The 23,311-nt window shown below is 36.3% G+C and overlaps 1 protein-coding gene across 2 annotated transcripts; it reads right to left on the bottom strand.

The window, feature by feature from the left end:
• Positions 1-314: 314 nt before the first annotated feature.
• Positions 315-13,151, bottom strand: LOC125273382 (nuclear body protein SP140-like protein). Of its 2 annotated transcripts, none has more exons than XM_048198663.1 (16): positions 12,994-13,151; positions 12,622-12,795; positions 11,132-11,306; positions 10,676-10,876; positions 10,467-10,586; positions 10,246-10,379; positions 6,260-6,316; positions 6,128-6,176; positions 5,837-6,049; positions 5,580-5,719; positions 5,423-5,491; positions 2,323-2,450; positions 2,116-2,224; positions 1,914-1,988; positions 1,573-1,716; positions 315-1,315 (listed from the first exon to the last, which is right to left on the bottom strand). In XM_048198663.1, exons 2-16 carry the CDS (start codon positions 12,781-12,783, stop codon positions 1,235-1,237), a joined length of 1,857 nt encoding a protein of 618 aa, XP_048054620.1. In that variant the 5' UTR covers positions 12,784-12,795; positions 12,994-13,151; the 3' UTR covers positions 315-1,234. The 2 variants fall into 2 exon arrangements, with proteins under 2 accessions (XP_048054620.1, XP_048054629.1); XM_048198672.1 differs by having other exon boundaries at positions 5,837-6,043.
• Between the last annotated feature and the right edge of the window lie 10,160 nt (positions 13,152-23,311).

The following is a 23,311-nucleotide window of genomic DNA, read 5'->3' as shown; positions in this document are numbered from 1 at the left end:
TATGTTTTTCGTGGCATGCACGGTGAAAACCAATGCTGCCATTCAGTCTTTCTGTCACTCAGTGAACGAGTCACGTGACGTCACGTGCATACCCTCTATTGCTAGCAATTTTGGGCTCTATGAAAGAATATGAGGTTGGGCACCCTACCGCACACATTCCGCACCAAACATACAAACCAACCTAGCTATCCAAAATCCAAAGATACCCTACACTGTAAAAAGTTATATGATCCATAAGTCATGACATGTTTTTTACATTAACTCAAAGTAAGAATTTTTTAAGACTTTCTAAACATGAAAAAATATTCTCCAGCTTTTTACATAAAGACATTAGTTTATTTATAAAAACAAACAAACAGCAAATGATTAAAATCACACATAACACTGAAATGTATATATATAAAAATATTTGACTTAACTGTGAACATGCTGATCATTATTAATGCAATTACAGAAGTGGCACGCTTCACCTTAGGTACATGGTCACCGACAGTGAATAAGGTCTGTATAAAGGCGGGTGCACACTGTGTGATTTTGGCCACGGTTTGGTCGTCTGAGACAAATTTTGAGAATCCTTTGATCGCTAGTTTGACATGTTCAACGACAGCCGATTAATGACCGTTGCAGTGTGACTTTTCCTACGACAAACGTCAAATTGTCTTTGTCGTTTTTCAAGACAAGCTGTGATCAAAATTAACGCTAGAGATGTCTTTGAAAGCCACCATTTCAGTCCCGTGTGTAATGCAGCTCACAGTCACAGAATGTGTGTGGGTTGATGATGTAAATCTCCGGACAAGTTTTTAAGCATGCATCCATTTTTAACACGTCCTGACTGTTGTACAGTCTGACATAAATGAGAGCTGAGATCCCACAGTGTGACATGAGGATCATGTTCGTACAGTCTGACAAGCAACCATCGTAAAGGACTATCATAAATCGCACAGTGTGCACCTGGCTTAAGGAGGAAGAGAAAAAGCTAATAGTAGCAGATCTTTTGTACTGACATAATTAAACTCCCATCCGTTACCCATGATATGAATGACATAATACCTTGCTGCAATGAAAAGATGGCATTACAGAAAAAAAAAAGATGTGTGGTCATATACGAAATTTTCCATCCATCCAATTTCTATCCCGCTTTTCCTATGAAGGGCTGCGGGATAAGAAATATTATATATCTGATATACATTATAATGAGATCTAATGCATGTTCAAAGCTACACAGATCAAGTTGTTACTGGATAGTGAAGATTTTCTGGAACTCCTTCTCAAACATTTCCTTCAGCTTGGCACCCATTTGCCCAAACTCATTGTCCTTTCGGGAGCAAAAGAGAACAAAAAATGAAACAAATGTCAAAACACAGTCAAACAACAACAAAAACAAGCGTCCTCTCTTCATGCATCATGTTAATCATCCCAATATCATGTTGATCAAACTAAAATCATCAATAATGTCCAAGATATATGTCCATATATAAGACATTGCAGAACAACTACATTTTAATGAGCGTTTGATCTGTTTTTTTTTTGGTGCTTTAATAATTTTGTCCTGTGTGTTTCAGTAAATCTTACCTTGTTGAATGTGCTACAATTGCTGAAAATGAGCTGAAAGTCAGAGACAAATGCTTCAACCGTCTGATACTCGTCACTTTCCAACTTTAGCTTTATTCTGTCCAGCCACATTGGCTGAGAAATGAACTGAGAGTATCTGGAGACCTGGAAATAATAATAAAAAAAAAATCTGGTTAATCTTTTATTTATTCATTTTAAATTTAAATTTCACCAACCTAAATTCCCTATTATTCTATTTATAATCAAATAATAATTATATTAAATTAATTTAAGGCATGAGAAGAAATTTTTTTTGAAGTGTATGTAAAAGAGTGCAGGTTGACAGAAAGAGACACTCTTACTGTTTTGCGTGGATCCTCTACAAACACCCTCTGAGTGTCCTCCTTGTACACACATAACAGGAGATAGTGGCAGTGCTAAAGACAAACAACACACACACAAAATTAGGCTCATAAATAATTGTTGTGTTTCTAAACCTAGTGAGCAGTTTAAATATTTGTGGTTATCTTCTATATTAAGGTGCCAATTTGTGTGTTTGTTTACCAATCTGTATTGCGACACTGGAGCGTTGAAAGCTTCTTGTTCAGTCATGCTACTGGAGTCACGCCATTGCTGACTGGTTTTTAACACGCAGAAGGTACAAATCCATTCCCTACAAACAAACACACACACATTCACAGAAGAATGAATGTACAACACACATACTTGTTGATTTAATGATTTTATTTGTTGTTTCTCTCTCTCTCTCACCCAGGTGAGTCTTCGTCCACAGCTGGTAGGTGACAGTGTGAATGAAAAGCTCGTGGACATTCGTCACAACACACGAGACCTCCCCCAGAGTGACACACGTAACAAACATCGTCATTGTTCTGTGCCATCTAGTTATAGGATGACACAACATGATATAACATGTTAACAGTACCACAGAAATAAGCTCAAAGGCATTTTGCTGATGTGTCATTTTTTTATCCCAAAAGTGAAAGAAAAAAAGAAATTTCATTTTGGATAAAGAAAACTAAGCTAAACGTTAGTCGACTAAAAGAGGCTTAGTCGACCAAGATTTTAATAGTTCGTTAGTCACAGAAAGAAAAAAAAATGCCACAGGAAATAGCGAAGTCACGCAGTTCGTGAAGGACAGATCGTTAACGGCGGTTCCTTGTGGTATTACAGTATGTCTGGCATGAAATACAAACATTTTGCTTATCCATCAACCTCAAATATGGCTTATCATTCAAAACATCTAAGTAGTAGATGTCAAAAGCTTGAGAGCTAAGCGGGAAGGCCTGAAAACAGATGTGGAGGCTGCTTTGATCCCACTCATGTGGGTAACACTGGGTTTTGATTGACTGGAGCTGCTATGCTGTTTGCGACTAATAATGAACACTTTGTATTTACTCTTGTGTACTGTATGTTCAATTTTTTGTGATTCCTTGATGTTCGTTCATCATCTGCCCTTTATTTTTCGTGAAGCATTTTGTTGCGTGTCAGCTGTGATAGTGAGAGTTTTGCTGTTAAAGCACTGCACACTAGAGAATGAGGTGTTTAGGATCATTGATAGTGCATTCGCCTCACATGCCAGCAGTGATCGCGCCGGGGTTCGAGACTGACTCAGAGCAGCTTGGTTAGTATTGGAGTGTGAGTTTTGGAGGCAGAGCAATAAAGAGAGGGGTGGATCTACTTACAGCACCTTCAACCTAGATAAATGTGCACTATTATATATATATATATATCCAAGTGTTCGTGCAGGGTGTGGAAGGCAGCTAAAATGCAGCATGCCTTATTGGAAGCGCCGGCGTGATCACTTGCATTTTTTCAACTTAAAATACTCCATTTTTTGTCATAGACATAAAAGTGATACATCATTCCGAACTGTAAAGGGTCTACTTTTATTTGTGTAAACTCACAATAACAACATAATGTTGTGCTTTTGTAAAATAAAGAAAACAAACAGGATGCGCTTTTTTGCCGTCTTAGTCTCCCTGAAGAGCAGCTCATCACATAAATGATTTGCCTCACATACATGGGAAATATATCTATAGAAAGCTTGAAATGTCTACTTTTAAATAAACCAAATCGAAAACAAATACTGATAATGTAATCCATATGAAAAGTGCATTTCTCTCTGTAGGTGCATTACGAGACAGCTTCATCTTTGCAGTCAACACTAAGAAAGCACTAGTTTATTAATAAACAATTAAAATTGTTATTTCATAATAATAAACTTAGGCTATAGACCTCTTTGGAGCAGACGTCACAATTACGTCACTTGCAGCTGCGCGCGCATAGTGGTTGCAGAAAAATAGCGGTAGCAATTGGAGGAAAATGTGCAAAATCCACAGAATAAGAGAAAAACGTTTTGTTGTGCCTCTGGATGTTGGAATCGGAATGCAAAAAAAAAAATAGTCTTCATTTTTAAAGAAAACCATCGTTGAAAACGTCCTTTGAAGCTAAATGGAGACGTTTCACAGACTGGACTGATGACACCTGCAAGGATTAGTCTACTATTAAAGCAGGAATTTGATGTGAACAGTAAGTCTACATAATATTCACATATGCAGTTCAGAGGACATACATACATAGCAGTTACAGCATGAAATAATATTTAAACCTATAACATTTTACATAGATAACTTTTAAACATAGTCCATAAAATTTTTATTTCACAATTCTGACTTTTTTTCTTGCATTTGCGTGTTTATGACTCCTAGTTCGGCCATTATAACTCGCAATTGTGAGTTTATTTCACAATTCTGAGGGGAAAAAAGTCAGAATTGCGGGATAAATTGCAATTCAGAAAAGACAGAATAACGAGTATATCTCACAATTCTGTTTTTCTTTGTAAGAAATGTGAGGTAAAACTCAGGTTTGCGAGAAATAAAAGTCATAATTGTGAGATATAAACTCGAAATTAACATTTTTTTATTTCGTGGCTTCCATATACTGCAACTGCTCAACTGTCATTTTCTGCAACCAGGTAGGCTCCGCCCATAAAAAACGTCATCGCTGTTTGCAAACACCAAATTGGTCTATATAAACTATTTTTTCCAGCACATTCATAATCATTACTTTTACCAGTGCGGCAGGCTTTATGCGTGCACTTCAGCACGAGGCATATATTCCACCCCCCAGTATATTTCAGTAATTCATTTAACATAAATGTGCGATTAGTCGACTACTGGCTGAAATGAACGACTACTAGTCGACTAGAAAAATCTTAAGTCAGGAGCAGCCCTAATAATCTCCCTGCCTTTATCCCTGGCAACATTCAAAGGACAGCTGAAAACTCATCTCTTTCGTGAGCACTTAACCTCGTCATAAAAAAGAGAAAAAAATCGATGCTTTCACTTCCTTTAATCCCTCCCTATTCTACTTTACGTCTGAAACTTTGTATTGTGCGCACTTCTTGTGTTTATTTGCCTCTTCACGATGAATCGCTTGCTGTATTCCTCACTTGTAAGTCGCTTTGGATAAAAGCGTCTGCAAAATCAATAAATGTAAACGTCTTACCAGCGCTGATGCCGCTCTTTCTATTGCGGTCTTTGATCTTGAAATTAGATGATGATAAAACGCAGCTCATATCTGTTGCTTTCATTGACGTGAACTAAAATGTAAGTTGACATTAAATTTGCATATAGCACAGGAATTGAAGCTCAGATTTATAGTCGTTTTGCTGAGACACATTTATGTGGCCAAGTGTAAAGGGAAAGTTTTATAAAAAAATCAGATAACTATCCGATCAGTAAAAACGCATGAAGTGACCAGGTGTAAACAGGCCCCATGTTAATGTCATTAATTATTTTTATGAGGACTGATTATGTACAAACATGCCAGTTTTGGAGATATTTCTTACCAGGTCTTTTGGTTGACAACTGCAATTCACACATATACACAGAAGAGAATCGATGGACAGGATCTCTTTCTAAAAATGACAGTAATAAACAAACAAATACATAAATAATCATGATTTTTCTCTTTTGTATCATTCTATGTTCTATCCAGTTTGATACCTTGAGTAAAAAGTTAAGAGTTTTTCCATGGCACAGTATATCTTTTTTCCAGTGTCCATCAGTGAGAGTTTGTTCCTGGTTCACAAATTCCTCCGGAGTGAACCAGCTTTCCTCGGTCCTTATACACTTCCCACGACTCCCTGCAACATGAAGTAAACATAAACACTTCCCACTCAAACCTTTGATACAGACAAAACAATCTGCAAACTGAGTTCTGCACAGACTGCTGCAGTACACATATCAGTGCAGTAACGTACCTGATGCAAACCTGTATTTGTATAGAGTCCCAGTAAGTGAAACACAGGTGACTGGTAAAGAGGGAGCCTGGAAAACTGACAGATCTGTCATCTCTTCTTCCTCCTCCTCATCCCCAACCCTCCCTCTAAACTCTGTTCCTCCTCCTCTCCCTGTCTGTTCCTCGAAATCTTCAGCATCACTTTCCTCATCCAAAGTGATGCTGGTTTCTGAGTCTTGAGGAATAAAACACATCGCTGCATTCAGACAGACAGCAGAGAGTGTGTGAATGAGCGTGGATGATCGGTGCTCACCTGCACTGGAGCTCTCAGCTGAGATGACAGGAAACTGCTCTTTCATGTTCTGCAGGAAGGAACATAGCCACTTAATGAATGTCAAAGGAAAAACAAAACCTGACATTGTACAGACAGAGAGAGATAAAGTACTTTTGGGGCACATTTCCTCTTTCTCCTCTCCATCGGTGGACACTGAAGATGGTTCTCCTGAAAGAATGAGAAGTGATGTCAGATCGCACATTTATCTGCGGGGTTTGCTGTATTTAATGTAAATACATGTGATAGCGATGTCAACATGGTGAATTCATGTGACCAACTTGAACACAATTTGAAATCTGCATAGGGAAATCTTTCACCCTCACGTGAGATTCCAAATTACATGGATTCCTATTGAAATGGCTGGATTTTCACCTGCAATAATTCGCTGAACAATGACAATTTGTGACTGCACCTTAAGAAAGAAATCCTTTAAAGGTGCCATTGAATTGAAAACTGAATTTACCTTGGCATAGTTGAATAACAAGAGATCAGTACATGGAAATGACATACAGTGAGTCTCAAACTCCATTGTTTCCTCCTTATATAAATCTCATTTGTTTAAAAGACCTCCGAAGAACAGGCGAATCTCAACATAACACCGACTGTTACGTAACAGTCGGGATCATTAATATGTACGCACCCAATATTTGCCATGATCGAGGAATTACACAAGGGCAGCCAGCATTAACATCTGGATCTGTGCAGAGCCGAATCATCAGACTAGGTAAGCAAGCAAGGACCACAGCGAAAAATAGCAGATGGAGCAATAATAACTGACATGATCCATGATATCATATTTTTAGTGATATTTGTAAATTGTCTTTCTAAATGTTTCGTTAGCATGTTGCTAATGTACTGTTAAATGTGGTTAAAGTTACCATCGTTTCTTACTGTATTCACGGAGACAAGAGCCGTCGCTATTTTCATTTTTAAACACTTGCAGTCTGTATAATGCATAAACACAACTTCATTCTTTATAAATCTCTCCAACAGTGTGTAATGTTAGCTTTAGCCACAGAGCATCATCAAACTCATTCATAATCAAATGTAAACATCCAAATAAATACCATACTTGCACAATTAGTCATGTTGCATGACGAACACTTTGTAAAGATCCATTTTGAGGGTTATATTAGCTGTGTGAACTTTGTTTATGCACTGTTTAAGGCAAGCGCAAGCTCCGTGGGCGGGGAGTGTGAGCATTTAAAGGGGCCGCAGCCTAAATCGGCTCATATTTAATGATGCCCCAAAATAGGCAGTTAAAAAAAAATTAATTAAAAAAAAAAATCTATGGGGTATTTTGAGCTGAAACTTAACAGACACATTCAGGGGACACCTTAGACTTATATTACATCTTTTTAAAAAGACGTTCTACGGCACCTTTAAAACAATGGTGGGTGTATGGATGAAGTAACAGAAAAAATGCCACTAAAAAGTTAATTTGTGCATGTATATTTATATATTCATATCTACTGTATATTGTGGGATGCATAAACATAGAAATATTAGCTAATAAATATAGCAACCAAAAATATTTATATCTTAAATTATATTAATACTATATATGAAACACAAGATAATATAGTGTAAAAATAAAACAATAAAGAAATGCTAATAAACAATTTATTTGTATTAGACAAACTAGAAATAATATGGGTTCCCATGATCATTTTGCAATTATATATTGGCTTAAAGGAGCTGTATGTAGGATTGTGGCCTAAACTGGTACTGCAATCACTATAAAAATACTGTAGAGCGGTGTATCCCCTCCCCCTACCCCCTGACTCGAGGTTGCCAGATGAGCTGCAGGATTCAGCAGAAACGTAGGCTGCTTCAATGAGCTTCCAATGGCAAGTGACGAACAGACGTACACAGTAAGTTTTTTTTCTGTTAATTCTGTTTATGCTTCATGAGAGATATTTTGATAAGTAATTATGTATTTAAAAAATGTACTAATTGTCATTAGTTAAATATAATCGTAAAGATTTATGCTCGTATGTGACAGTATAATCGTAAAGATTTATGCTCGTATGTGACAGACAGAACGGTAACGTAACCGTTAGTCTAACTTGTAACGTTATTTATCTGTCATTAATGTAAGTACAAGCACAAGCCTATGTCACTATGTGTAACCAATATCAAAGATACAGCTATTCATTTAGCTGATGCTATAAGTGAAAGTGGCCAGCTGTATTTTTTTACTTACCCTGCAGCACACGTCCATAACGCTAAAATATGTGATGTGAAAGATTACATGACATTCTATTATTTATCACAGGGTTGTTTTCAGTTCCATCAGAAAATATTGTTAGAGTAACTAAATTACATTAGCAATGGTCATACAGGTCAACTTGCAGCATGTGTAACTTAGTCCACGATATACGTGAAGAACAAATGACGAATCATTTTTACTGAGGTAACATTAGGCTACTGTCTCAATTACGTTTCAAATTGCCATAATGGGCGTGCTAATGTTGTTTTCCTCAGCGTCTCAGCATAATGACAGAGCATACGTCCATGTGAGCTAACGTTATCTTACTTTGCACAAACATGCATAACTTTGTTCGACTGTCATGAATATATGAAATGTCCATTGACATCAAGTACAAGTTAGCCAAGCATAGATGAATCTTACCTGTCCAGGAGAAAATTAGCAACGTTGGCGTCTGTGTTCAAATTCTTCTCCGTTTTCAGCCGTCTCCATCTTTCAAAAGCATCTCCAATACAAATTCTGGTTTTATTTCGGACTTTGTCACGACGAATTTCTGAATTATAACGAGGTCTTTTTGATTTAGTAACATTAGACATTTTTATCCGACTGGAGTTAGGGTAGGTTACAGCAAAGCTGGCAACACGGATCCCGAAACACTACTGACTTCGTGATTGGTAGATAGGTGGAGGGAGGCGCGTCAGGCCAAAACACAAAATGACAATATCAACATCAGTTGAGGGCTGCAAGTCCACTTTTTAAATGACAATATCCTGGCCGGACTACTTTTGTCAGTGATATAAGTATTTGAAATGAACATGATTTCTTAATGTCTAGTGACACATCAGGGCCATTTTATGATTAATTGAAATAGATTTCTTACATACAGCTCCTTTAAATATATTGGCCTGTTTTAATTACCAAGGGTGCATTTCCCATACAACAACTTTTATCGTATTATGAGGAAACGTATGATACATTTATAAATATAAATATAAATAGAAACGAATGCACTATTGACAATGTTAAAGGATTAGTTCACCCAAAAATTAAATTTCTGTCATTAACCCTCATGTCGTTCTACACCCGTAAGACTTTTGTTCATCTTCAGAACACAAATTAATATATTTTTGATCAAATCCGATGGCTCAGTGAGGCCTCCATTGACAGCAAGATAATCAAAACTTTCAGATGCCCAGAAAGCTACTAAAGACGTATTTATATAAACAGTTCATGTGACTACAGTGGTTCAACCTTAATGTTATGAAGCGACAAGAATAGATTTTGTGCGCCAAAAAAACAAAATAACGACTTTATTCAACAAAATAGTGATGGGCGATTTCTAAACACTGCTTCATGAAGCTTTGAAGCTTTACGAATCTTTTGTTTCGAATCAGTGGTTCGGAGCGCGCATCAAAGTCACATGAACTATTGAAATTTCAAAACACTTATAATGTAATGAAGCCTCGTTTACTGAAATCACATGACTTTGGTGCTCCAAACCACTGATTTGAAACAAAAGATTTGTGTTTTGAAATCAGCCATCATTAGAAATTGTTGAAAAGTCATTATTTTTGTTTTTTTGGCACACAAAAAGTATTCTCGTTGCTTTATAATATTAAGGTTGAACCACTGCAGTCACATGACCTGTACTAAATATGTATTTAGCACCTTTCTGGGCATTTGAAAGTGTCTTGCTGTCAATGAAGGCCTCACTGAGCCATCAGATTTCAACAAAAATATCTTAATTTGTGTTCTGAAGATGAACAAAGGTCTTACGGGTGTAGAACGACATGAGGGTGAGTAATAAATGACAGAATTTTCATTTTTGGGTGAACTAACCCTTTAATGATTTGGACAATAAAACACATCTGTCTGCATTATTTACCTCTATGAGTTTCTTAAGTGGTGTGTTTCTGCAGCGGATGCTGACTTTCCAATTTTTGCACCTTTCCTTCCCCCCAAATTTCTCAAAAGCAGATGGGGTGAACCAGAGTCCCTTGGACAAAATGCACTTCTCCCCTACAAGATAGCATGCATCCAGACCCATAAAAAGTATGATAAATGCATACTGTAATAAATTATAGCAAAAAATCAAAGATGGTGAACCTTTGGGCAGTTTGTCCCGATAGAGAGTGCCCTCTTCATCCCCACAGTTTACAGGCAGCTGAGTTTTATAAATAGGCCACGTCCACATCTCTGCTTTTTCTCCTTTCTTCACAGGAGTCGCTGAGAAAAGGAGAGAAGAAGATCATACAGGCATAAGACACAAAGTGAACAGAGTGAGAACTTGGACCTGCTGTAGATCAGGGACTCACAGAATGAGGGTTTCCTGGCTCGTTTCTTTTGAGTGGGTGTGGAAGCAGAGGAAGGACCCGGATCATCACTATCCTCAGTACTTCTATCATCATTATTTCTCTTTCTAGTGTTTTTCTTTTTCTTTCCTTTCTCCTCCTTTCCTTCACTCTTCTCCGTCTGTGTCTCAACATCTGGACAATTCTCATAGAATTCGAAGGAGCCTGAAAATAAAAAAGATACTAAAACTGAAACTAAAACCATAAAAAAGCTAGTTTGCTTTTGTGCCAAGCCAACATTTGACATTTTAATTTAGTTTAACTTTATGTACTAAAAGAACTAAAACTAAAATATATAAAAACTATACAGACATTAAAAAACACAACAACATGACTAAAAATGTAAGGAAAATTAAAATATTAAATATCAAAATATTAATAAAAAGTATCTCTAAGCTGATAATAGTGAAAACCCCTGACCGTCCAGCAGGCTGTTTCTGAGCAGTTGTAGTGTCGGGTACAGCTGCAGGATATGATGTTTGAACACACAGTGCCAGAACTTATGCACACACTGGGGTTTCTCTTTCTCCAGCCGGTCCAGAACATCATAGACGCCCTTCTGCTTCTGCTCACGGGTGCGCATCCCTTTCACCTTCTACAGAGAGAAAGACATAAAGGAAAATAGAAGTATGGTCAGATGTCACTGTGCTTAAAATAACATCTGCACAATAATGAAGTGAATTAGGTAAATCTGAAGTGTGTTTTCAACAATGTACCACTGTAAAGTGACGGTAACAGATGATAATACCATGTATTTTGATATTCATTACAGTTCTAAAGTTTGGGGTCAGTAAGATTTTTTTAAAGAAGTGTCATGCTTACGAAAGCTGCATTTATTTGATCAAAAATACAGTAAAAGTTGTGAGATATCTTTTCAATTTAAAATAACTGTTTTCTATTTTAATATATTTTAAAGTGTAATTTATTCCTGTGATCAAAGCTGAATTTTCAGCATCATTACTCCAGTCTTCAGTGTCACATGATCCTTCAGAAATCATTCTAATATGATGATTTGATGTTTAATATTATTAACTATCAATGTTGATCATAGTAATTTTTGTGGAATATGTGATACAATACAAAATTGTAATATTATAAATATTTTTACAGTCACTTTTGATCAATTTAATGGCTCTTTGCTGAATTCAATTGTCAATTTCTTAAAAAAAAAAACTTACTGACAACAAACTTTCAAACAGTAAAAAATTACTAAAAAGTACCATTGTAGTAACTTTTATGTGCAAAAACTTAGTATTTAAACGGTGCAATTACCAAAACAATTACCACACTGCCATCCCACATGAAAAAATACTATAGTAATTTATAGTAAATACTATATATGTTTTTGAACCAGTAAATTGTAGTATACTATATATATATATATATAATAGTATTTACAACACTTTGTTATTGAATGCTACAGCATACTGCAGTATTAACTATAGTGAACTGATAAACTGTAATAAATACTGTAGTATACTTTAATTTTACTACAGTAAACTGTAGTGTATTCATTGTAGTATAATATACACTATAGTTGTAGAAATCTTAGTACAGTATTGGGTAAAGTAGTTTGTTTATATTACTATAGTTGATATATTACCACAGCAACTATAGAATTACCACATCAAATTAATTCAAGTACTTTACTATAGTATAGTTCAAAAACACTTCAGTATTTACTATAAATTACTATAGTATTTTTTCATGTGGGACAGTACATGCCTTTAAAACATGGTATTATGGCTGAATGTATTGTGCCATGTCCAAAAAGCATGCTATTGCCATACATGACCATAACTTATAATGTCCACAAAACCATGGACATGGAGCGTTTCGCTAGTTCTAGCAATAACATGAATGACTATAAAAGAGATGCATGGGTGTATGTAGGGTGGGCGTGTTCCTGCCTCAAAGAGTTTCTCCGGCATCAGGTCGTGGTCGCGCAGCTGAGTGAGAAATGCGTGCGGTTGTTCAATGCACGAAATCTCTGTCTTCTTACGGCGAAGAAAAAGTAGCAACTGCTCATTCGTTAGAAAGTCTAACGGGTCCATTTGGCCGCTGACTCCCATTAATTCACAGATCTACAGTGTGACAAAGTACTTTTTAGCAACTTTACAACAGCATGCAGAATAATACAGCAACACAACAGACACAGTTCTTTATCAAAAACATATTTACGAAGCAATGTCTCACACTTCTCCTACAGAATAGGCCAGACATGTTATATACAGATTTTTGCTGGCATAAACGCAACATTTGCATATTTGACTCTTGCGTACCTGTCGACGGCCGAGCTGTCAGCAAGGATTTGTATATTTCTGTACTTAACACGAGCAGGTCAGAAACAGAAACAGTTGTTTCCAAATCTCCCGCCTGTATGGAACAATCTGGCTCATAAACCTTACTGTATGCGGAAGTGATGTAGGGAAAGCGAATGTTAACCCGTTCAAAGTTCAAAACGTAGGAATGGGCGTCCGACACAGTTCAGATTAGCGCTACACGGTTCTCTCGAGCAGACTCTTGGTTCAACGCCAAGGCGTGTATCAGCCATTAATAAGCATGTTCATATAATTTCATCCGTCACCGTTCTGTTAACTACATATGCGAATCATGCTGAAATTAATTTTCACGTGGATGAAAAAAAAGGAAAATCTTATTAAAACTAAACATGGTTTTATCAACAAAATCTGTCTGTAATACAAATTTCCAGTGCATTTTATTTTATAACATTTCTGCTATATGTTATTCAGGTCATTTTTATTTAAACTTTTTTTGCCCCCTTCTTCAGTCATATCCTCAAATCCTTAGTTTCGATTCAAAAGAACGACTCGTTCACGAATCAGACATCACTCAGACCAGACCAGGGCTGCGCAGCGTTTCTTAAAACGCGTCGTAAGTTTAGATCGTGGAACCACTGCAACAATGGGCAACAATGGTCTCTACGATAAATTTGGCTCACGATGCTTTTGGGAAACGCAGCCCTATCGTACACAGAGAAAGAATATATTATCGATCTGGTGTGGATAACGTGATTAAAATATTTAAATGACAATACCTGTCGGGCAGGGGGTGGTTGTCGTGTGCATTGCTTCGGGCCCCTCCTTATGCCCGAAGCAATGCACAAGACAACCAGAATCTTGTCTGAGGCTTCCTGCACTTAATGGGTGAACTGTAAATTAATGATAAATGCTCTCAAATATTAGTAGGCTATGTGATACTTTACAGTATGTTAGATGATTCACCATCATCGTGTACATGCAAAACTCACACCTAATTGTGACTTTATTACTAGCTGTACATTATTAATCGTCTAACTGAACTTCTTCCTAATAGTTTTAGTTTTTGAGGCATCTGTGCTGATAATAACTTGTATTTGTCCGCCAGAGGGCGCAAATTATCAAGAATAAAAATGTTTCCAAACAGTGAGTTATTAGTAAAAATAAAGCTTAAAAAGGTATAGAAATAAGCGATCTCCTAGTTAGTTTCTCTTGTTATTGTAGGCAACATTGAAGTGTTTATGTTGCCTATTATGTTATTTAGTTAATGTTTACTACATTATTTTGGTGTCATGTTTATTACCTCGATGGTGTTTAACACTGTAATGTTGCTGTAGTAGAAGTTATTTTTGGCTAACTTTAAGTCACCATGTGTCCTTCACCTGAACGTGTGTTATTATCAGTACATTTTACAACAACACATTTTAACCCCTTAGCATTCCTAGGTCTCTTGATACAGTAGGTCGATATAGCCTATATTAAATGTGCCGTAGAACGTCTTTTTAAAAGATGTAATATAAGTCTAAGGTGTCCCCTGAATGTGTCTGAATGTGTTTCAGCTCAAAATACTTTATTAATTTTTTTAACTGCCTATTTTGGGGCATCATTAAATATGCACCGATTCAGGCTGCGGCCCCTTTAAATTCTTGTGCTCCCCGCCCCGGAGCTTGCGACTGCCTTAAACAGCATAAACAAAGTTCACACAGCTAATATAACCCTCAAAATTGATCTTTCGTCGTCATGCAGCATGTTTAAGTATGGTATTTATTTGGATGTTTACATTTGATTCTGAATGAGTTTGATGATGCTCTGTGGCTAAAGCTAACATTACACACTGTTGGAGAGATTTATAAAGAATAAGTTGTGTATGAATTATACAGTGCAAGTGTTTAAAAAATGAAAATAGCGACGGCTCTTGTCTTTGTAATAAACGATGGTAACTTTAACCACATTTAATTCGCACGTGATTCGTGAGTTTTTTGAAGCGACCGTTATGAGTATCACTTTTGTTTCCATGACGCGATGCTTGTTATGTGACACACCGCAGCACTGTATGAATGATAATCTGCTTTCATTTAATTTTTCCTTTGTTATTCAAAATATTAAATTTGTTGCTAACATGAAATATTACGATTGACATGTGCTGTTGGAGTTTAAACACCTTTATAAGATTTAGTTGAGCCAATGCGCGATGGGCGCCGCCATGTTAGTTTGCGCCGCACAGAGATCGGATCTGTTGGATTTACAACCCGTGAATTTATCCACTTTCCCGAAATACATGAATAAGTAGTCGGTGAACTGGGGAAGAATAGAGTAACTTTAAAGTTACTTTCACATGTGTATCTGATATGAATAAAACGTTAGTCTAATTAAATGAAGGGTTGTTATTTCCGCTTCTATAGACACCATTGTGTATTTTACAAACTCTAAATATATTGTTTTGTTAGTACTCGTGTGTATTTAAATGTTGAAATCTACAATAAACATTATTTGGTTGAAAACCGCATATATGTAATAATGAAAAGCGCTGCGCAGTCCGTCTCTGGTTTAGCGCCAGCCACAGCGCGCATCACATTTGAATTTGGCAGTTGATCACGCGATGCACTAACGTTTAATAACCGGTGTGACGTACGCGTTAAAGGGTTAACAGTACATTAGCAACATGCTAATGAAACATTTATAAAGACAATTTACAAATATCACTAAAAATATCATGATATCATGGATCATGTCAGTTATTATTGCTCCATCTGCCATTTTTCGCTATTGTTCTTGCTTGCTTACCTAGTCTGATGATTCAGCTGTGCACAGATCCAGACGTCCTGCCCTTGTCTAATGCCTTGAACATGGGCTGGCATATGCAAATATTGGGGTCATACATATTAATGATCCCGACTGTTACACAACAGTCGGTGTTATGTTGAGATTTGCCTGTTTTTCGGAGGTCTTTTAAACAAATGAGATTTACACAAGAAGGAGGAAACAATGTTGTTTGAGACTCACTGTATGTCATTTCCATGTACTGAACTCTTGTTATTCAACTATGCCGAGGTAAATTCAATTTTTAATTCTAGGGCACCTTTAACATTATGATTTAATAACATGAGCCATAAAAATAAAGTCACTAAAAATCCTATCCTGTAATTCTTGAAAAACCATCGCTATATTTTCACAGGTGATTTCATCTGAGAGTTTCAATACAAAATTATACCTACAGTATTTTGTAGACAATCTCCTGCATCCCAGGATGTCAAGATTTCCTTTTTAAAGGGGAATGCATAAAAAAGGATTTCCTTTTTTATCCATTCTGACTTATTTACACTGTTAAAGAGTTGCATTCTCATGCTAAACATGGCCAAAGTTTCAAAACACAACATGGACGTATAACGGAGTATTTCTGTGCCAAATACACTACTTCCGGTTTCAGAGAGCCTATGTTTCGGATAGTTTTTTTGAGTATGGCCCTGTATCACGTAATAAAGGGCAGAATTCCTTGTATAGGCACTTCTCCCTGATAAGCGTGCACACACACATCACCCAGAGCAAGAGCGAGAGCACGCCCATCAACGCGATTCATTCGGGTTACGGAAGCCGAGAAATTTTTCAACAATGTCACCAAAGGAGTGTGTTTTTGGTTGTGAGGGAAAGATTACCTTTTTTGGCTTCCCAAAGAACCCAGCGTTAAGGGAACAATGGATGAAGTTTGTTTTTCCGGGGCACGGAGTTGTGCATGTATGTTTGTTTGTTCCCAGAATTTCAGGGATGAATGCTTTCTAAACAAGTCCCAGTTCGATGCTGGATTTGCAGATCGCAGGCAACGATCTCTACACAAAAGCTGCGCGCTTGTGACTCTTTAGCTCTGCCCAAGGCAGGCACACCTCCAGGAGCTCGGCTTTTTTCGGAAAGACTCATTACAGCGTATCTTTTATTAATATAATAAAACTAAAGACTTTTTCGGAGATATGAAGGATGCAATACTACTACAGGTACTCAAGATTAACATGAGATTGGCAGAAACTGTGTGTGATACCTACCCTTTAACAACACACAACCTTTGTGTTACTTGTTCATCTCTTTTCATAGAACCCAGAATGGCTGTTTTGGAGAATGACAAACTAAAATATTAAAAATGAAGCAGAGAAAAGTGGCACATCTGAGTCAGTGTCAGTCTCCCTGGAACAGCGTGTTGTTATGTGTGGTGAAGGGGTGGTTACTCACCCTCGTGTCTTTCCAAACCTGCCTGAGTTCTTTCTTCTAACACAAAAGAATAATTTTATGCAAATGAGTGCAATTATACAGAAGCCCAAAATACTTTCCGTCAAAATGAATTTGCCTCAGGAACTTTGAACTCACATGAAACAACAACACATATCAACATGAAAACATTTGTCTCCATGTGAAGATGTGTCCTTTCCCACTCCCTTCAGCTTTAACTTTGAATAGTTAAATGTAAAATACAATGTTCTGTGTGATTTTTCACATTTGTAAAGTCTCAGAAAGACAACTGTGAAATCCCCATAAGTAGACTAAATTATAATAAAGAGTTAAAAGGAATATTTTGCCTGCAGAGGAGGCAAGTCTTTAATAAAAATTACCTTCAGTCCCACAATAAGGTGTAAAGTCCTTTGTCTGGGATCCTTTTAATGCACATTCCAAAAGTTAGTTCATGTCTCCATTTGGAGAATCTTGGTCTGAGTAGCTCAGATAAAGTTTACCAAAATCAAAATATTCTGTGATCACCCTCATATCAATCCAAACCTGTATGCCTTTCTTTCTTGTGGAACACAAAAGAAGAAGAAAAAAATAAATAAATAAATAAATAAAATAAATAAAATACTTAATACAATCGTGTTGATACAATAAAAATACAATAACTGCTTTTATCAATATATTATGAAAGTCAATGGGACCCCAAAACTTTCAAGCTCCAAAGAGAACATCATATATAAGTTTTCTGAGGTGACAAGAACAGATCAAAATCTAAGTTTGTTTGCATGCATTGATAAATGTTTTGATTTGATTCTAAAGTGAATAAAGGCTTAAAATTCATTACAAACTGCACCTGTGTTTAGTCTGCTAGAGAACTGACTTCTAAAAATCACCCTGACACTAGTTTAAAACTCAAGAAATTGGTAATTTGCCACTTTGACAACACATCAGACAGTGTCTGAAGACAGATCTGACAGATGTATGTGGGCTCAATAATAAACGTAATAAAATGTGCAAACAAACACCTTGAATTATGTATACGCAGCTGTGAACAAAACCCATTGTTGGCAGGTGCTGCGTTTTTTTTTTTTTTTAATCTATTTTGTTGTTTATCACTATAAAATTTAAGTTATTCCAATGAACAATTTTTAGTTAATTTTACCCAATGTCTTAACTTAAGTGTAAAAATCTAGTAATCTATACTATTCACATACTATGACTTTGTTACTCAGAAAACCCAAGTTAAGATTAATTGATTGGTTTGAGTACCATTTTATCAAGTAAAAATTATTATTTTTATTTATTTATTTATTTTGTGATGGGGCAGTTCCTAATAGACTTTTCACTCATTTTCCTCTTCTGCAGTTATCTTTCTCTTAATTTGCTTTCACTCATTTTCCAAAGTTATCTTGAATGTTGAATTGTCAACTGAAAATTTTGAGAGAACATCACAAAAGTTGATGTCATAAATTGATGTTGATTTCCTAAAACGGTTTTGCTTGAAGTCATCGTCATGGTGATCAGTATTCAGGACACTTGAAGCTTTATTTATATTACAATTATTCTCTTTCAACTGATGCAGTGATCAAGTTATTTGTGGTTTCAAATTAAGAGAATTAAGGTTGCTTTTAAAAGCTGACCTAACTTCTAACTAGATCATTGACTAGTCTACTTATGTTTACCATGGTGTATATGCTATAGCATCTCTTCTTCTTTTCAAAACAGTGTGAAGATGTCTGGGCATCGAGGTTATGAGTTTCTGGAGTTTTGGTGTTGGAATTTGGTCCCATTCTTGCCTGATATAGGATTCCAGCTGCTGAAGAGTTCGTGGTCGTCTTTGACGTATTTTTCTCTATAGGTGAAAGATCTGGACTGTAGGCAGGCCAATTCAGCACCTGGACTCTTCTATGACGAAGCCATGCTGTTGTAATAGCTGCAGTATGTGGTTTTGCATTGTCCTACTGAAATACACAAGGCCCTCCCTGAAATAGATGTCATCTGAAGGGGAGCATATGTTGCTCTAAAAGCTTTTATATACCTTTCAGCATTCATAGTGCCTTCCAAAACATGTAAGCTGCCCATACTGTATGCACTTATGCACCCCCATACCATCAGAGATGCTGGCTTTTGAACTGAACGCTGATGACACGCTGGAAGGTCTCCCTCCTCTTTAGCCCAAGGACATGGCGTCCATGATTTCCAACAAGAATGTCAAATTTGGACTCATCTGACCATAGAACACTTTTCCACTTTAAAACAGTTCATTTTAAATGAACAACGGTGCTTTTGGACCATGTTCACATATGGCTTCCTTTTTGCATGATAGAGTGTTGGCATCTGCAGATGGCACGGCGGATTGTGTTTACCGACAGTGGTTTCTGGAAGTATTCCTGGCCCTATTTAGTAATGTCATTGACACAATCATGCTGATGAGTGATGCAGTGTCGTCTGAGGGCCCGAAGACCACGAGCATCCAATAAAGGTCTTCAGCCTTGTGTCTTATGCACAGAGTTTTCTCCAGTTTCTCTGAATCTTTTGATGATGTTATGCACTGTAGATGATGAGATCTGCCTTTGCAATTTGTCGGTGAGGAACATTGTTTTTAAAGTATTCCACAATCTTTTTACACTCTCTTTCACAGATTGGAGAGCCTCTGCCCATCTTTACTTCTGAGAGACTCTGCCTCTCTAAAGACATCCCTTTTATAGCTAATCACATTACAGACCTGATATCAGTTAACTTAATTAGTTGACAGATGTTCTCCCAGCTGAATATTTTCAAAAATGTTTGCTTTTTCAGCATTTTTTCCCCCCTGTGCCAACTTTTTTGAGACCTGTAGCAGGCATCAAATTTTAAATGAGCTCATTTAGTGAATAAAAGTGTAAAATTTATCAGTTTAAACATTTGTTATGTTATCTGTGAATAAAATATTGGCTCATGTGATTTGAAAGTCTTTTAGTTTTAATTTTATTCAAATAAAAAAAAAACATCCCATCCAGAATTCGGGTTCTTCTTTTTCTAAACCATTTAAAAACCGATTGAATAATTGATTGATTGATTAAATAATTTCTTAGGCTACATTTCAGTCTGTTCTTCACACAAAGCTATCAAATGATTTTAGAAGGTGTGGAGTAGGCTACAGTGTGCAACTCGTGCAAGAAAGTCATATGTGTCTAGAAAGAAATTATGGTGAGTAGAGGATGAAGGGAAGTCAGTTCATAAAATATCACTGTTCGCGGATGATATATTGCTCTTTATAGAAAATCCATCTCATTCCATTCCTCCACTCATGCAATGTTTGCAGGAGTATGGACTAGTCTCAGGATATAAATTTAACGAAAATCTGAAGCAATGATGATTTCTGGTGTTTGGCCATCCCAGTTAAATGAACAGGTCTCATTTCATTGGTCTAAGCAAGGTTTTAGATATTTAGGAATTATTCTTCCGCCCAATTCCAGCCAGCTTTTTGAAGCAAACTACAAAAAACTAATAAAACAAATACAAAATGATATAGTAAGGTGGGAGATTCTTCCTCTCTCACTACTAGGCAGAATTGAGGTGATAAGAATGAACCTACTACCCAGATTTCTTTTTTTGTTCCAGTCCCTCCCGATAAATGTACCCATTTCGGTTTTTAATATGCTAGATAAATTAATTAGTAAATTTGTATGGCAGAAAAAGAAACCTAGGATAAAATTTAAAACTCTACTTTTATCAAAGGAAAAAGGAGGTCTAGGTTTACCAAATTTAAAATATTACTACTGGGCAGCCCAGATAACTGCAATAGTGGCCTGGATTAAAAATGACAAAGAATCAGGATGGGTTGAAATAGAACAAAGTTCAGTCAAAGAGACACCATTGTCCACTCTACCTTTTATAAACATAAAATCAGGCCCTAAAATTAAAACTGAAAATGAATGGATAAAACATACTCTAAAAATCTGGACAAAAATTTAAAAAATGTTTGGAGGTCCAGAATCTATTTCTAGGGCCATGCCTATAGTAGGTAATATTGAATTTCTACCTTCTGTATGGGACAGTGGATTTAGAACATGGGCTGATAAAGGTCTTAGAACAATAAACCAATTATTCAGTGGAAATGAACTTAAATCCTTTTCACAACTTCAAGAACAATTTAGTATTCCATCTAAAGATATGTATAGGTATTTCCAGATAAGACATTATATCACAAGTCATAAAGAGAAAGACCAGCTCATGAAAGAACCAAACAAAGTAGAAGAATACTTTATTAATATTGCAGAAAAACAATTTCCAACTAAAAGACATGTTTCTCATTTATATAAAAGGCTAATAACTAATATTATACAGGACACAGGAGATAGTAAAGGAAAATGGGAATTGGAACTTAACACTACAATTGAAGATGATATATGGGAAGAATTATGTAAGGGATGCCATAAAGGTATTAATAGTCAATTATGGAAAGAATTTGATTGGAAAGTAAAGATTAGATATTTCAACACACCTCATGTGATCTCTGCATTTGTGAAAGAACCATCTGTAGCGTTGTGTTGGAGAAAATGTGGTAATATAGGAGATCATACGCACATTTTTTGGGATTGCCCAAAAATTCAAGAATTTTGGAAAAGTGTTCAAAAAGAAATAAATAAGATACTAGAGGTAGAGATACCTCTAGATCCAGTGGTATGTTTGTTGGGAGCATTGTCCAAAAAAAAGTATAATGAGGAAAAGAGATATGTATTGCGAATATTGTTATTGATTGCGAAAAAAATGATAACAGTTCATTGGAAGGAAGAAGAACCTCCAAGTTTGGTTCAGTGGACTCAGAGACTGAAACAGGTCTATATAATGGAAAAAATGACCGCATGCCTACAAATGAAGATGGATATATTTTTGCAAAGATGGAGAAGTATTACATTGTATTTAGATATGTAAATAAGATGGGTCATAGAGACTTGTTTGTCAAGTTAATGTAACAAATGTAACCTACTCCTGTAACCTTTTGTACAAAAAGTGTCCTCTGCAAAGAAAAGGCATTGATGACAGTCAATTTTTTTTTTTTTCCTTCTTCTTCTTCTTCACGCCTTTTTTTTTTTTTTTCTTTCTTTCTTTCCCTCAGTTGTAAGGGGTTTGAATGTTGGGATGGGGGATGTTCTGTAAAAAAAAATTCTAAATTACAATAAAAAGAAAGTTTCAAAAAAAAAAAGAAATTATGGTGAGTAACGGATGACAGAATTTTCATATTGAGTGAGCTAGTATCCCTTTAAAATGCAAATATTAATTTCTTCTCAGAGAGTAATGAAAACACATAAGAGCCAAAGCGGAGACATCAGGCACCCTCTCAAAGAAACATGACCACATCAAATGTATGACGTCAGAAATCCTGGAATTAAGAAAACATACGCACATGATCAGATTGCCATACGCAGAACGGCACCAGCCTTAAAGCCAGACCACTGCTTATCTTAAAAGATCCTTTACTTAACATACAGCAGCTGTAAAAGAAGAGACCTGGGAAATCAGCCCTTAAAGCACCGGCCAAATGGCAGGAGCAGATTTGACATGCTTTTATCCCCAAAGTATGGAGCGCCACCGCAGATACGATCCACCGCATCATTAATTCAGAGGCTCACTGCCGTATGCAGAGAGGCTGATCCCCAGTGTAAAATCATTTACGTGTGGCTTTTGCGTCTTCACATACACAACTCAACTCCACTTGCACAACAGATGCACAAGTACCCTAAAGCACAAACAAACCAGATTACCAAGATGTTACTAATTAATATAGTGCACCCTAAATGTATGAAAAAAGTAAGTGAGGCTCTGTTTGAAATACACTATTAAGATTCCTGCATAATATGAACATTTTCTGTAAGCATGAAATAGCTGGATAACCCTCTACATTGATCAAAATGCACAGTAGCCTATGTTTAGAATGAAGTTTATTATTTAAATAATAGGAAATGATGACAAGCAAACTAAAAGTCCATGAAAATAAAAATAAAAAATGACAGTTCATGACAGAATCAAGGTTATTCGTTAACTAAAACTATTTAAAAAATGGTTAGGCTATAAAGTAAAATAATAAAACTGTGAAAAAGAATTTAATGCTTTGGAGTGCAGAGGAATA

Source organism: Megalobrama amblycephala, linkage group LG1 (assembly GCF_018812025.1).
Source record: "Megalobrama amblycephala isolate DHTTF-2021 linkage group LG1, ASM1881202v1, whole genome shotgun sequence".
Classification (NCBI taxonomy): domain Eukaryota; kingdom Metazoa; phylum Chordata; class Actinopteri; order Cypriniformes; family Xenocyprididae; genus Megalobrama; species Megalobrama amblycephala.
This window is presented reverse-complemented; position numbering and strand designations above follow the sequence as displayed.

Bases quoted from the DNA above. Each gene is read 5' to 3' on its own strand.
- LOC125273382 (XM_048198663.1), bottom strand. From the start codon at position 12,783: ATGGGAGTCAGCGGCCAAATGGACCCGTTAGACTTTCTAACGAATGAG. The intron at 6,050-6,127 runs GTGAGCACCGAT...TTATTCCTCAAG, and splicing joins AGCTGAGAGCTCCAGTGCAG to ACTCAGAAACCAGCATCACT. The intron at 5,492-5,579 runs GTATCAAACTGG...TGTCATTTTTAG, and splicing joins CTCTTAACTTTTTACTCAAG to AAAGAGATCCTGTCCATCGA.